Source organism: Phacochoerus africanus, chromosome 7 (assembly GCF_016906955.1).
Source record: "Phacochoerus africanus isolate WHEZ1 chromosome 7, ROS_Pafr_v1, whole genome shotgun sequence".
In the NCBI taxonomy this organism is placed as follows: domain Eukaryota; kingdom Metazoa; phylum Chordata; class Mammalia; order Artiodactyla; family Suidae; genus Phacochoerus; species Phacochoerus africanus.
Genome location: NC_062550.1, coordinates 25,735,421 through 25,751,564, shown reverse-complemented (window position 1 = coordinate 25,751,564; position 16,144 = coordinate 25,735,421). Strand labels below are relative to the sequence as shown.

Here is a 16,144-nt window from a genome sequence, read left to right as displayed (position 1 = left end):
TGACTTGAGTCAGTTATGCCTATATAATGAAGCCTCCATGAAAACCAAAAAAACAGGGTTCAGGGGAGTTCCCATTGTGGCTTAGCAGGTTAAGAACCTGACTAGTATCCATTAGGACACAAGTTCAATCCTGGGCCGCTCTCAGTGTGTTAAGGATTGGGCATTACCTCGAGCTGCAGTCAGGGATACAGCTTGGATCTAGTGTTGCTGTAGCTATGGTGTAGGCCACGGCCTAGGGCTCCAATATGACCCCTAGCCTGGGAACTTCCATATGCTGCAGGTGCTGCCCTAAAAAGACAAAAAAAAAAAAAAAAAGGGTTCAGAGAGCTTCTGAGTGAACATGTAGAGATTCAGATGTGCTCAGAGAGGGCACAGAAGCTCGGCACCCTCTCCCCATACCTTGCCCTAAGCATCTCCTCCATCTGGCTGTTCCTGAGTTATACCTTTTATAATAAACCAATAATCTGGTAAGTAAAATGTTTCAGAGTTCTGTGAGCCACTCTAGCAAATTAACTGAATCTAAGAATGGAGTGGTTGGATCCTCCAGTCTATAGCCAGTCTTTCAGAAGAACAGGTGATAATCTGAGCTTTCAACTAGTGTTTGAAGTGAGGAGTAAGAGAGTAGTCTTGTAGGACTGAACCCTTAATCTGTGGAATTGGATGCTGTTTCCTGGTAGTTAGTGTTAGAATTGAGTTGAACTGTGGGGCACCAAGCTGGTGTTGCAGAGAATTGCTTATTGTAATTGGGTCCAGAATCATTAAGGGTATAGGGAAATAAAATTGGTGGATCCAGTGAAAGGAAAAACAGTGGATAGAGACATTTAATATCCCCTCCCTCCTCTTCCTTTTCCTCCTTCCACCTCCCCATTCTCTCCCCCTCCCCCAGGCTTTCTGCGCTAATCTGAGAGCTCTGTGTTCTCTAGCCAGCTACCCAATTATTATTCTCTGGTGCAATGTAGGAACAGACAGAGCTTCACCCTGCCTGCTTATTGACTAAAGAGTAATTTCCTGATGCCAGTCAAAGATGAAAACCCATTCCCCGCTTTGGGGAGAAGCTTAGAACCCACATCCTCCCTAGGGATTACTACTCAACCATCACATAGCAAGAAGACTAAACTTGCAGAAGAGTTATGCCAGGCCAAGCCAAATCCTAAAACACAAGCCAAAGTTGAATGTCAGTCAAATAGTTGAAGATGCCTTGACTATTCAAGTATCTACATTCCTTGACCTGATTCTTTTTTTTTTTTTTTCTTTGTCTTTTCATCTTTTCTAGGGCCGCACCTGTGGCATATGGAGGTTCCTAGGCTAGGGGTCTAATCAGAGCTGTAGCCGCTGGCCTACACCAGAGCCACAATAATGAAGGACCCAAGCCACATCTGTGACCTACACCACAGCTCATGGCAACGCTGGATCCTTAACCCACTGAGCAAGGTCAGGGACCGAACCCGCAACCTCATGGTTCCTAGTCGGATTCGTTAACCACTGTGCCACGATGGGAACTCCCTGACCTGATTATTTTCTGAGGCTCTCTCCTTAAGTACTCTCCAGCCAGATGTTTAGCCAGATACTCAATATATTCAAGATAGAATGTATCATATTTTCTCCTAAAACTGTTTCTCCTCCAGTATTCTCAATTTCTATTCATATTATTTTTCAGTCTTAAGGTGCTAACACTTCCTCTTTGTTGCCCCATGCATTCCCCTAGGAGACAAGACCACAGAGTCTGTTTCTCTAGTATCTGGAGCACCTGTTCCCTCTTCTGCATTCCTATGGCCACATCCACTGTTCAAGCCTTCAACATTCAGTACCTCCTGCTTGGCTTATCATAGTCACATTCTCACTAGCCCCACAGTGTCAGACCCTTCCCTTCTCTGCACAGTGGTGTCTGGTTAATTTTCCTAAAGCACAGCTCTGTTGATGTCATTACCTGAAAAGCATTTAACCTATCAAATAAAATCTAAATCATCTAAATTCATGATAGGGCCTCAACCTTACCTGTTGCTCTTCCCACTCACACAGCCTGTATTCCCTCCAAGCAAAGAGCTTGCTGCTCTCCATTTATTTGTGCTCTGCTCTCTCCATGCTGCAGATCTGTGTTCTCACAATTCCCTTTGCCTGAAATGCCCTTCTTGCTTATCTATGCAGGTCACATACTACCTGTCCTGCAAGACTCACTTCTTCTATTTAAAACCTTCTCTGAATCATCAACAGCAGGTCTGCTTTCCCACAACAATCTATTCATACCTCTCTTGTCTAACTCATCGCTCCAATTAAACTGGTGCTCCTAAGGCAGTTTTGTGACTGATTCATCTTTATAACTGAAAGCACCTACTTCAGGGCTTTGGTCCAGTATATAATTGAACTGAGTTAATAATGATCACTTCTTTAAAAAAATTTAAAAATAGGAAAAAAAAAAAAAACTAATGATCACTTTTCATGATCACTTCTAGAAGAGCCTATTTGTTTTTAACACATATTCAGAAAACAGTGCCACTGTACTCAATTGATTGACTATAATTATATGTCACCACTTCGTTCCCACATTATTTTTCTTTTTCTTTTTAGGGCCGCACCCACAGCATATGGAGGTTCCCAGGCTAGGGGTCCAGTAGGAGCTGCAGCTGCCAGCCTACACCACAGCCACAGCAATGCCAGATCTGAGCCTCGTCTGCGACCTACACCACAGCTCACAGCAGCACCGGATCCTTAACCCACTGAGCAAGGCCAGAGATCAAACCCACATCCTCATGGATCCTACCTAGTCGGGTTCGTTACCGCTAGGATAACAATAAAAATAGGGAACTCCTATTTTTCTTTTTCTTGAAGGTAGAAAGTTACAGTATAATACATAGCAGTATTTTTATAAATTTTTTCTTTTTCTATAGCTATTTGGAAAGCGCCTAACTTCACAGAGATATACAGAAGAAGGTATAAGCCAAGATTGTGCTTATTCAATCTGACTAGTCTGCCTGGTACCTGGATACAGAGCTTTTGACTAGTCTTTGGCTTCTCCATCTTCCTCACTCTTCATATTCAGTCACATTCCAAACCCTAAAGATTTTTTAATATTATCTCTCACATCTCTGCCCTTCCTTATATTCTAGTTTTGACCTTCACTCTTCTCATCTGGCCAAAAGCCTCCTAAATTGTCCCCCCACTTCCAGTTCATTCTATACACCACTACTGGATTAATTTTTCTCAAGCCCAGTCTTGGTCATGTTATTCCCTTTTAGCTGTCCCCAGTGGCCCACTAAATGAAGGATAAACTCCTCACCAGATGATTCAAGGCCTTCCACCGATAGTCCAACTCACAAATGTCAGCTTGCAGCCAGGTTAGGAAACTCAGTTTCTCAAACCTGCTAGTGTATTTTGGCTCCTGGAGCTTTGCTCTTGATATTTCCTCTATTGTTCGCTTTAAAACAAACATTAATTAGATACCAACTCTGTACCAAATCCTGGCTAAGTGCTGAGAATACAAAGATGAGTGGAACCTGACACCTACCCTTTAGGAGCCCACAAAACTAGTGAAGGATTTAGAAATAGAAATATATTATCAAGAAAATGTCTGGAGTTCCCGTCGTGGCTCAGTGGTTAACAAATCCAACTAGGAACCGTGAGGTGGCAGGTTCGATCCCTGGCCTTGCTCAGTGGGTTAAGGATCTGGCGTTGCCGTGAGCTGTGGTGTAGGTCACAGACGAGGCTCGGATCTGGCGTTGCTGTGGCTATGGTGTAGGCTGACAGCTGCAGCTCCGATTGCACCCCTAGCCTGGGAACCTCCATATGCCGCGGGAGCGGCCTTAGAAAAGGCAAAAAGACAAAAAAAAAAAAAAAAAGAAAAGAAAAGAAGATGTGTGTTCCAAGCTCCCCCAAAGGAAGGCAATCTTGCCTGAAATACTTCTATATTTTGTTTGTTACTTCCTTGTATCACCCCCTTTCTGCCTATTAAAAAACCTGCCACTTTTTACAGTTCCTTCAGGTGCTTTTCTACTTGCTAGATGGAATGCTGCCTGATTCATGAATCATTGAATAAAAGAAATTAGATCTTCAAGTTGAAAAAAGAAAGAAAGGAGTTCCCATCGTGGCGCAGTGGTTAACGAATCCGACTAGGAACCATGAGGTTGCGGGTTCGGTCCCTGCCCTTGCTCAGTGGGTTAACGATCCGGCGTTGCCGTGAGCTGTGGTGTAGGTTGCAGACGCGGCTCGGATCCCACGTTGCTGTGGCTCTGGCGTAGGCCGGTGGCTACAGCTCCGATTCAACCCCTAGCCTGGGAACCTCCATATGCCGCGGGAGCGGCCCAAGAAATAGCAACAACAACAACAACAACAATAACAACAACAACAACAAAAAGACAAAAAAAAAGAAAAGAAAAAAGAAAGAAAATGTGGGAATTCCCATCATGGGAACTAGTATCCATCAAGACATGGGTTCAGTCCCTGTCCTTGCTCAGTAGGTTAAGGATCTGGCATTGCCGTGAACTGCGGTATAGGTTGCAGACATGGCTCAGATCCCTCATTGCTGTGGCTGTGGTGCAGGCCGGCAGCCGCAGCTCTGATTCGACCCCTAGCCTGAGAACCTCCATATGCCACAGGTGCAGCCCTAAAAAGATTAAAAAATATATATATGTGGAAACAACAAGAAAAAGTGCTTGTCCTTGCCTAAGGTGTCAGGGAAGAAGTAGTATTAGAGGTGAACAGAAGCTTAGCACACTGAGCAGAATGAAGGGAAGCCTATCCCAGGCAGCAGGAATAGGATATGAGATGGCAGAGAAGTTTATAAGGCTACAGGCCATGGAGTAGCAAGAGATGATGCTGGAAAGATAGTTAGGGGCCTGCTAAGGTTGGTATGCTAAAGAATACAGATTATGTCCTGCATTTTGTCATTCATGCACTTAATAAACATTTTTTGAGCACCCACTACGTGCCAGGCACCGTGTTAGGTGCTGACCCCCCACACACTACTGATGGGAATGTAAAATGGTAGTTGCTTTGGAACCTTGAAAAACATTATGTTCAGTTGCAAAAGACTACATATTGTATGATTCAATTTATATGAAATTCAAAAATGGGAGTTGCCATCATGGCAAGCGGTTAATAAACCTAACCATGAGGATGCAGGTTCGAACCCTGCCCTTGCTCAGCGGGTCGGGGATCTAGCATTGCTGTGAGCTGTGGTATAAGTTGAAGACACAGCTCAGATCCCACACAACTGTGGCTGTGGTGTAGGCCTGCAGCTACAGCTCTGATTCGACCCCTAGCCAGGAAACCTCCATACAAACCTAAAAAAAAGCAAAAAAAAAAGGCAGTATGGTACTGGGATAAAGATAAACTAATGGAACAGAATCAAGAGCCCAGAAATAAACCCACATGTACCCACATATATGGTCAACTTATATTTGATAAAGGAATATTCAATGGGGAAAAGATAGTCTCTTCAATAAATGGTGTTGGCATAGTCACATGCAAAAGAAGGAAACTAGACCCTATTTTCACCACTCACAGAAATTAATTCAAAACAGATTAAATACTTAAATGTAACACCTGAAACCATAAAACACCTAAAAGAAAACATAGGAGTTTGTGTTGTGGCTCAGTGGTAACAAATCCGACTAGTATCCATGAGGATGAAGGTTCTATCCCTGGCCTTGCTCAGTGGGTTAAGGATCAGGCATTGCCACAAGCTGCAGTGTAGGTCACAGACTAGGCTTGGCTCTGGCATTGCTGTGGCTTTGGTGTAGGCCGGCTGTAGCTCTTGATTCGGCCCCTAGCCTGGGAACTTCCATATGCCATGGGTGCAGCCATTAAAAGCAAAAAAAAATTACAGAATTAAAGAAAACATAGGGAAAAATTCCTTGATGTTGGTCTTGGCAATAGTATTTTGGATATGATACCAAAGGCAAAAGCAAGAAAAGAAAAAATAAGTGGGACTACATCCAACTAAAAAGCTTCTACACAACCAAAGTAAAAATCAACAAAATGGAAAGGCAATCTATAGGATGAGAGAAAATACCTGCAAACCATATACCTGAGAAGGAGTTAATATCCTAAATATATAAGGAACTCATACAACTCAATAGCAAAAAAAGAAAAAAAGTCAATTAAAAAATGGGTAGATGGAGTTCCCAATGTGGGTTAAGAACCCACCAAAGTATCCATGAGGATACAGGTTCCATCCCTGGCCTCGCCCAGTGGGTTAAGGATCCGGTGTTGCTGAAAGCTGTGCCTAGGTTGTGGATGCAGTTCGGATCTAGTGTTGCAGTGGCTGTGGCGTAAGCTGCCAGCTGCAGCTCCAATTTGACCCTTACCCTGGGATTTCCATATGCCGAAGGCGTGGCTCTAAAAAGACCAAAAACAAAAACAAAAAAAATGGGCAGAGCTGATAAACATTTTTCCAAAGAAGTTATATAAATGGCCAACAGGTACATAAAAGATGCTCAATATCACTAATGATCAGGGAAATGCAAATCAAAACCACGAGGAAAAAAAAAAAAAAGGCCACAGTGAGATATCACTACATGCCTGCTAGAATGGCTATTATCAAAAAGATAAGAAAAGAGACCCCTGTGGCTCAGCACATTAAGGAACCAGCATTGTCCCTGCTGTAGCTCAGGTCACTGCTGTGGCGCAAGTTTAATCCCAGGCCCAGGAATTTTCACATGCTGTGTGCAGCCAAAAAAAAGACAAGAAATAACAAGTTTTTGCAAGAATGGAAAGGGAAAAAAATCCACCTGTATTATCAGCCCCCAGGCAGAACAACCAGAACAACCTGAAGGAGATTGGGGAAAAGAAAGGGAAAGCCTGGGAGAGGCCTCAGGGAGATGGACAGTACTAAGAGTTGGACTCTGCTTAGCAGGTGTCTTTGATCTGAAGGTGTCCTTGGACTGAAGATGCTCAAATCCAAACATGACTCTGTAAATGTTTCCCCTGAACCTTTTCTTTACCAACAGTAAAGCTGGTGAAGTCATTGGCCCATTCTATCTTGGAGACTTCATCCTGGGAATATATACAATGAACTATACAGGTCATCTGGCCATCCCCCAGCCTGAGATACCCTTTCTGCTCTCCCCACTTAGCAGAGTGGGCTCTTCTCCAATGGAAGGTTATTTATTTTTGAGGATGGGGCAGTATAAGTATGGGGAGGGGGGAGAAAAGCTAAAGGAAAAAGAAAGCTAGGCATGAAAAAAATATGAGGAGGTGTGCAGGGGTTCCAGGAGGAAATAGAAACAGCTTAATCTCTGCCTAAGCATCTACCAGTATGTCCCTTCTTTGTTTCTCCCTCCCTGTTACCAGATCTCATTGTCACCACCCCACATCTTGATCAGTGACAGAGCCGCAGGGAGGAAGCAGGAAGATTTGGGGCCCATAAATTGACCTCTCTGATGCTTTGGAATCTGGGGTGATCACAGGGTCCCTAGCCACTGGTGTGGACATTAGAAATGTAAATATCCACTAATATTTCTAATTGGTTTCTCTACAACCTGTAAACACAGTAAAAACCTCCATGATACTATGTCATCTTGCCCTCAGTAGAGCAACCATAAAAACCTGACACAGGTGTAAAAACGAAAGGGAAAACTAGGGAAAGTCCCAGGGAGACTGGCAGTTCTCATCGTTAGGCTCTCTGATAAACTAGGCTTCACCACATAGCCATTGTGCTTGACATGTGCTGAAGACTCTCATATCCAAACCTGTTTTAGGCTTCCATGATTTTTCTCTTGAGCAATAGTGCAGAATGTATTTCATTTGTCAGAAAAAAAAATATTTTTTGGAGCCTATTAATGATACCATTAAGACTATTCCTGGGAGTTCCCATTGTGGTTCAGTAGAAACGAATCCGACTAGTATCCATGAGGATGTGGGTTCGATCCCTGGCCTCACTCAGTGGGTCAGGGATCCGGCGTTGACGTGAGCTGCCTTGCTGTGGCTGTGGTATAGGCTGGCAGCTGTAGCTCCAATTTGACCCCTAGCCTGGTAACTTCCGTATGCCACACATGCGGCCCTTAAAAAAACAAAAAAAGAGTATTCCCTTCCTGCTTTTCCTTTTCTTCCTTTCCAAAAAATCTCTCTGGGAGTTCCCGTCGTGGCACAGTGGTTAATGATTCTGACTAGCATCCATGAGGATGCGGGTTCGATCCCTGCCCTTGCTCAGTGGGTTAAGGATCCGGCGTTGCCGTGAGCTGTGGTGTAGGTCGCAGACGCAGCTTGGATCCTGGGTTGCTGTGGCTCTGGCGTTGGCTGGCGTCAACAGCTCCGATTAGACCCCTAGCCTGGGAACCTCCATATGCCGCGGGAGCGGCCCAACAAATGGCAAAAGACAAAAAAAAAATCTCTGCATGATTTTTTGTGGACAACATAGAATCACCCCCCCACCCTGATTTTGTGGACAACATAGAATCATGAGCATGGATTCTGGGGCCATATTACCTGGGTTCAAATTCAGCCATTACTATTTACTTGCTTTGCGGCCTTGGGCAAGTGAATTAGCCTCTCCGTACCTGTGTCCTCATCTTGAACATGAGAAAGGACGCTTAGAGTTCCCATTGTGGTGCAGTGGTTAACGAATCCGACTAGGAACCATGAGGTTGTGGGTTCAATCCCTGGCCTTTCTCAGTGGGTTAAGGATCCAGTGTTGCCGTGAGCTGTGATGTAGGTTGAATTGAGGCTTGGATCCTGAGTTGCTGTGGGCCTGGCGTAGGCCAGCGGCTACAGCTCTGATTAGCCCCCTAGCCTGGGAACCTCCATATGCCTTGGGTGCGGCCCTAGAAAAAAAATAAAAAACAAAAAATTTTTAAAAAACACTGCATCTATACACTATGCAAGATCCCGCACAATAAATACTGTCCTGCATTTACTACAAGAAAATACTTTACCCTTTCTAAGTAAATGGTACACTTTTTTATTTTATTTATTTATTTTTTTTGGGTTGCACCTGGGACACGTGAACATTCCCCAGGCCAGAGGCTGAATCCAAGCCACAGATGGTTCCTGCTGGTGCACAGTGGCCTAAGAATCTGACTGCAGGGTGTTCACTTTGTGGCTCAGCAGGTTAAGAATCCAACTAGTATCCATGAGAATGTGGGTTGGATCCTTTAACCCACTGTATCAGGCCAAGGACTGAATCCATGCCTCTGCAACAACTTAAGCCGCTGCAGTTGGATTCTTTTATTCTGTAGCTGCCAACCTACACCACAGCCACAGCAACACCAGATCTGAGCTGCATATGCAACTTACACAGCAGCTCATGGCAACATCAGATCCTTAATCCACTAAGCAAGGCCAGGGATCCAACCCACATTCTCATGGATACTAGTTGGATTCTTAACCTGCTGAGCCACAATGGGAACACCCTGCAGTCAGATTCTTAACCCCCTGTGCCCCAGCAGGAACTTTCGTATATGTAACTTTTACTTTAGGTTACCTCAAACTCTTTTTGAAAATGCTACATTTATCCAAGAATAAAACTTAACAGATTCTCCAATATCAGCCTCATTCCAAAAGCTGACTCAATATATATGTATGACTGAGTCACTTTGCTGTACAGCATAAATTGGTAAATCAACTATACTTTAATAAAAAAAATAATAATTTTTTAAAAAGCTGAGCCAATCCCTCTACCAAGTGGGAAAAAATTAGCAAATACTCTAGCAGCTGATGCCTTGAACTGACATTTTATATACTTATATATAAAATACTTCATTGCATATCAGTATATAAGATTCCACAAAAAGAAAGGAAAAATATTACCTGAGAAATTCTTGTTTGGGAGTAGATGTCAGATTTCAAACACTTCTGATTTAACTGCCTTTGAATTTTACTTCTCTGTTCTCCAAAGGATTAGAAATGTAACAAGTGAGAAGGAAATACTGAGACTATGAAACCTTTGTTTACTGGCCACGTGGGTTTAAAAAAAAAAAAAAAGGATAAGATTTCACCACTTCCACTTCAAATAGTTCACTCACAGTGGGAGATGGGGGTGCGGTTAGGGTAGGACCCAAACTAGACCACAGAAGCTTGGGCAACACAGTTCTCATGGCTTAGTTACCCAAAATTTTGCTTACCCAAAATTTTACAAACTTACCCCACAGCTCCCAGCATTAACCATAAAAGAGCTGGTTTTTCCCACCATCAAAAAGCCCAATTTACAGAGCATACCCAGGGGGTCCTATCTGTAAGTAAAAAATCACACCCAACTTCTAACCAATATTTCTCAAACTGTAAAAGAATAAAATAAAAAACAAAACAGAGAAAACAATGGTGATGAAATTTCATCCATAAATCAAAGTTGAAGGGTTTTTTTATTTTTCAAATTTATTGACATAAAGGTTGCTCATGGTATTTTGGGGGAGGGGGAGGAATCGGAGACCATGTCATTAATCTTTTTCTCCCCAGAGCCTAGCCAAATGCCCAAAATGCATATTTTCATTAAATGTTCATGTAATAAATAAGTTAAAGAATGACAGAATGAATCATATCTTCCCCAAAGAGATAATCCTTTTATATGAAAAAAATATTCAGAATAACAATAGGAGTTGGACTGGAGTCCATGAGGTAGGTGTCCAAGCCTGCAAAGAACTTGGGGAGAGAGACCTAGGGCTGACATTACCCAAAAAGGCTGACAGTAGATGTAAGTAGCAAATGTTAAAGAGGATGGTAGATACTGTAGGGTTTGAAGGACAAAGGAGTTTTGCACCTATGAGAATGAAAGTACAAACCGAATGGCAATACTGCCTCCCAGTGACCCTTGGGATAAAAGCCTCTGTACTGAAGCACTTTTCACAAAATAATAGCTTTCTCACATTGAGTGGTTCTGAGCTATGAGTTGTGCCAGGCACCTCTTAACCTCTCATTTAACCCTCACAACAACCCCTTGTAGACAGAGAACATGAAGCTTAGCAGTTAATTGCACTGGAACCAGAATGTCTGGCTCTCCCACTACAGACTTTGTGACCCTGGACAAACTGCTTAAGTTCTCTGCATATGTCCCATCTGTAAAATATGGGTAATATTAATATCTATCACATACATCCTTGACAACATAGCAAATGCTATCTAAATGTTAGCTATCATTAAACCCTTTTGGGAGTTCCCGTGGTGGCGCAGTGGTTAATGAATCCAACTAGGAACCATGAGGTTGCGGGTTCGGTCCCTGCCCTTGCTCAGTGGGTTAAGGATCCGGCGTTGCCATGAGCTGTGGTGTAGGTTGCAGACGCAGCTCGGATCCCATGTTGCTGTGGCTCTGGCGTAGGCCGATGGCTACAGCTCCGATTGGACCCCTAGCCTGGGAACCTCCATATGCCACGGAGCGGCCCAAGAAATAGCAAAAAGACCAAAAAATAAAAAAAAAAAAACCTTTTGCCTGATAAAAACTAATGTTAAGTAAATCAAGCATACATAGGAACTCAATGCATATAACTTCCTTCGTTTTCTCCTCTTAAATCTTAATGCCCTAAAGCATGCCCCCTTAGTGGTCCTGAAATTTAAATAGAAGACTCTCAAATAGCCCAAAAAAGTCAGTTCCTAAAGGCAGCAATAAGGAATCTCCATTAAAGAAACTGAGAAACCTCCATTAAAAAGCCCATTAAAAAGTGTGGTTCCACAAAAGAGAACTCTACAGGGCACTCTTGGTGCTATTAGAGTGAATCCCTTTCTAGCAATGGAATTCACTCTACCCAAAACAGGAAGCACAGGGATTGTGAAAATCAGCTAAGATTTGTATAGTATTTCTAGGAATACTCAAGTAAGTATGATCTGCCCAGTGCCTAGTTTGACCACTTTGCCTATGCAAGATGAGGGGCCATGATCACTTTCAAATTAGGCTAATAATAACCCACTAGAGAGCAGAGAATACTCTCCTTGCTTTCCTACTATTATTGTGAAAATAATGGTTTTCAAATGACACAGCACTGGGGTGATTATCAGACTGCCCACCTCAGTCCACACTTGTAATGAAATGTATCTACCTGGTAAGACTGACTGGCAGATGTGCATGTCAAGAGTAAACAGGCTTCTTTCAAATTTGTAAAGCACTCCATGATTTTGCAAGCTTCCTCTGATTTTAGAATTCCTGGGTGTTCTGTTTAAGCGACAATGTAGAAACAAATGATGACCAGACCATATAAAAAAACAGAACTCTGACCCACAACCTCTCCAATGCCTACCCAGGAAACCAACCCCCTTATCTATATAATAAATAGCCCAAGAAGTCAGCCTGCTTTAAGTCAGACTTGTAGAAAATCAAACTAAAGTCTCTAGTGATATTCCAGGAAGCCAAATACCCTACATAACAATCCATCCAACATAGCCAGTACTTGATTAATAACTGACAGCTTCCCTAATTTTTGTTCCCACTCTCAATTTAGGACCAACCGCAGAAAGCCAAATATGCACCCCTAACTTATTACATAGGTCACATAGGATACCCCGCTCTGAGATAGCCCACAGACAGCTTCCCCATAACAAATAGCTTTGCATTAGAAAAAGAGTGAAACCTACCCCTCCAAAGCTTTCTCCCCTCCTCTGCCTGCGTTTGAGCCTTTGCCAAAATGTAATATGATGTGGCTGACTCTATACATGGCAAGCTCTTGAATGAATAGCTTTTGCTTTTCTTATTTGGTTGGTCATCATTTATTTCCACATATTGGACCTAGTTATTCTATGAAGAACCAATTTCCAAACCCTCTTTAAAAAGATACTGGTTAACATTGTTTAAATGTGTTGTTTCTAAAACAGTCATAAAGTTAGCAGATAACATCTTTTTCACTTCATCTTAATAACCTTAATATGTTCCATGGCTCACCTTTCCGCAGATCTCCCTGCAATGAGCACGGCTTCCTTCTACCCACCAGAGAAGTGGACCTAAATGTTAAATCTGTGAGTGAAGACCGTAGTAGCGCTCCCACACCCAAGCCAACCTCCAAAAGAGAACTACAATTCCCAACAGCCCCTGCAGATGGCTGGCCGCTGCCACTACGCGCCTGCGCAGTTGCGGAAGCTCCGACTTTGGTTCCCGCCAATTCTCGTGCTAATCCTGCCTGAGTTGAGTTCTGCGTTTCATGGAGACGTTTGACCCTACCGAGCTGCCCGAGCTGCTTAAGCTTTATTACCGGAGGCTCTTTCCCTACGCCCAGTACTATCGCTGGCTGAACTATGGCGGAGGTGATGAAGGCGGGAGCGGGGTGGGAAATGGCTCGGGGTGGGAAATGGCTCGGGGTGCGGGGGGCGGGGAGTGTGAGGAGATTCTGGGAGGGTACCTTGGAATGACAATATGAAGTGCCTTCCATGTTCCAGGCCTTGTGTCGGGCGCCTTTGTGCGTTGCCTTGAGTCCTCCCCACCACTCCCGAGGTGTAAATGGGCCTAGAGTGGATGTAATGACCAGTCTACGCCATGCACTGAAAGACAGAGCCGTTGCTCCTACCACTTTGTGGTTGAACTCACTTTCGGTGCAGCGTTTACCTGCTCTGATGCAGTGTTAATCTCGGTTCCTGAGCGAAGGTGGCAGGGAGCAAGGGGGTCCACTGGGTTGTAGCAAGAAGCTGCAGAGACATAATCTGCATCAGGGACAGAAGGGCATCTCCTGAAAGAGGAGAGGTACTTAACTCTTCTCACCTGAATTTGAGTGCCCACCTAGGAAAGAGAGGTGGTACTACGTGAAAATATTTCTGCATCTTTTTCTTCATTTTTACCTTTCCCTATTAAATGCAGGATGGTGAACTCCTTCAAATTAGGGACTAGTTCTTGGTTTTGGTTTTTGTTTTAACGTAGCACAGTGTTGAGTACAGAGGGTTCGTGAAAGATATCTTCTCGTTGGTTAATGTTTTAATACTCTGAACTGGATAAAATACCATACTAACTTTTAAAATGTATGTTCATTTTGCAGTGGTAAAGAATTACTTTCAACACCGTGAATTTTCATTCACGTTGAAAGATGACATTTACATTCGCTACCAATCTTTCAACAACCAGAGTGAGCTGGAAAAGGAGATGCAGAAAATGAATCCATACAAGATTGATATAGGCGCGGTATATTCCCACAGAGTAAGAAATCATTTTTTATGTAGTTTATTGTTTTTTTTAAACCAAGAATGGATTGGTGCCCCTAGCGTTTTTAGATACATTTTTAGAGTTTATTCTAATTAAGGAGCCACACTTTAACAGTTTTTGCAAGTAGATTGTAGTGAAAATAAAATTTGTTCTTTGATGGGAGTTCCCGTTGTGGCGCAGCAGAAATGAATCCGACTAGGAACCATGAGGTTGCAGGTTTGATCCCTGGCCTTGCTCTGCAGGTTAAGGATCCGGCGCTGCCATGAGCTGTGGTGTAGATTGCAGTCGAGGCTGGGATCCCACGTTGCTGTGGCTCTGGCGTAGGCCGCGGCTACAGCTCCAATTTGACCCCTAGCCTGGGAATCTCCACATCCCGAGGGGAGCGGGCCCCAGAAAAGGCAAAAAGACAAGAACCAAAAAAAAAAAAAAGAAAAGAAAAGGTCCATGAAAGAAAAGATATTTGACACTTTGTGTATCTGGAGAATGTGTTTATCCTACCATTATGCTTAACTAATGGTTGAGTTTGTAAACCATTTTCCCTCAGTATTTTGCATTGATTTTTTTTTTTTTTTTTAGTCTTTTGTCTTTTTAGGGCTGCACCCATGGCATATGGACGTTCCCAGGCTAGGGGTCCAGTCGGAGCTGTAGCCACCATCCTATGCCACAGCCATGGCAACGTAGGATCCAAGCCGCATCTGCAAACTGCACCACAGCTCACGGCAACACTGGATCCTTAACCCACTGAGCAAAGCCAGGGATCAAACCTGTGTCCTCATGGATACTAGTCAGATTTGCTTCTGCTGAGCCATAATGGGATCTACCCTTTATGGCTATACCTGTGGCATATGCCAGGGGTCAAGTCAGAGCTGTAGCTGAGGCCCATGCCACAGTCAGAGCAACACCAGATCTGAGCTGCATCTGCAACCTCTGCTGCAGCTTGCAGCAATGCCAGATCCTTAACCCACTAAGAGGCCAGGAATCAAACCATCATGCACATGGACACTCTGTCCAGTTCTTAACCTGTTGAGCCATGATGGGAACTCCTGCACTCCCTTTTTTAATTTTTAATACAATTTTTCCTACCTATTTTCTCTGGTCTCTAGAAATCCTACAATCAGATATTATGTCCTCTAATTGTATTTTTTTTTTCTATTTTAAATTTCCTTTTTCTTACTTTCTGGGGAATTTCCTCAGAGGTTTCCTTTTCTGCTATTATATTTAAAATCTCCAAGAAGTTTTTTAGAGCATCATGTATTTTTTTTTGCTGACATATATTACCTGAGAATATCAATAATAGTTTAATTTTTTTCTGTTACACCATCTGTTTTCTCTAAAGTTGCACTTTTTCTTTGTTTTTTTTTTCCACATTCTTTCATATTGGAGGCTTTCCTCATATGATAAGGAAAATTTCCTCCAGTAATTTCTTGCTTGTGCTTATATTTAAGAATAGAGGGAGTTCCTCTTGTGGCTCAGTGGGTTAAGGACCCGACATTGTCTCTGTGGGGATGTGGGTTTGATCCCTAGCCTCACTCAGTGGGTTAAGGATCTGGCATTGCCACAAGCTGCAGCATAAGTTGCAGATGTGGCTTGGATCTAGTGTTGCCATATCTGGTGTAGGCCTGCAGCTGCAGCTGAGATTCAACCCCTGGTCCTGGGAACTTCCATATGTCTCAGGTACGGCCTTTTAAAAAAGATAATGATAATATAGTACTAAACAACAAAGTCCTACTGTATAGCACAGGGAACTATATTTAATCTCCTGGGATAAACCATGATGGAGGAGTTCTCAATGTAATACAATGGGATCAGAGGTATCTCTGGAGTGCTGCAACACAGGTTCAATCACCAGCGCAGCACCATGGGTTAAGGATCCAGCATTGCTGCCTCTGTAGCATAGGTCAGAACTTCAGCTCGTATCTGATCTCTGGCCCAGGAACTCCATATGCTGAGGGACAGCCAAAAAAAATAGTAATAATAATAACCATGATAGAAAAGAATATAAAAAAGAATGTGTGTGTGTGTATAATTGAGTCACCTTGCTATACAGGAGAAATTGGTACAACATTGTAAATCAACTCTAATTTTTTTTTAAATTTTTTAAAGAAT

At 43.1% G+C, this 16,144-nt stretch overlaps 2 protein-coding genes across 3 annotated transcripts in view; one reads left to right on the top strand and one right to left on the bottom strand.

Moving 5' to 3' along the window:
• LOC125130974 (17-beta-hydroxysteroid dehydrogenase type 6) overlaps nucleotides 1-12,904 on the bottom strand; it is a 25,034-nt gene extending 12,130 nt beyond the window's left edge. Inside the window, exon 1 of one of the 2 annotated variants that reach the window (XM_047786967.1) lies at nucleotides 12,794-12,904. The gene's annotated coding sequence lies outside the window, so the exon portion shown is untranslated. Of the gene's footprint in view, nucleotides 1-9,741; nucleotides 9,959-12,793 lie in introns of those variants that run through there. The other variant, XM_047786968.1, reaches the window with a different exon arrangement.
• Nucleotides 12,840-16,144, top strand: part of PRIM1 (DNA primase subunit 1) — a 25,416-nt gene continuing 22,111 nt past the window's right edge. Inside the window, exons 1-2 of the mRNA XM_047786966.1 lie at nucleotides 12,840-13,152; nucleotides 13,875-14,032. Of these exons, the coding sequence (XP_047642922.1) occupies nucleotides 13,050-13,152; nucleotides 13,875-14,032 (261 nt within the window). The 5' untranslated portion in view covers nucleotides 12,840-13,049. The remainder of the gene's footprint in view (nucleotides 13,153-13,874; nucleotides 14,033-16,144) is intronic.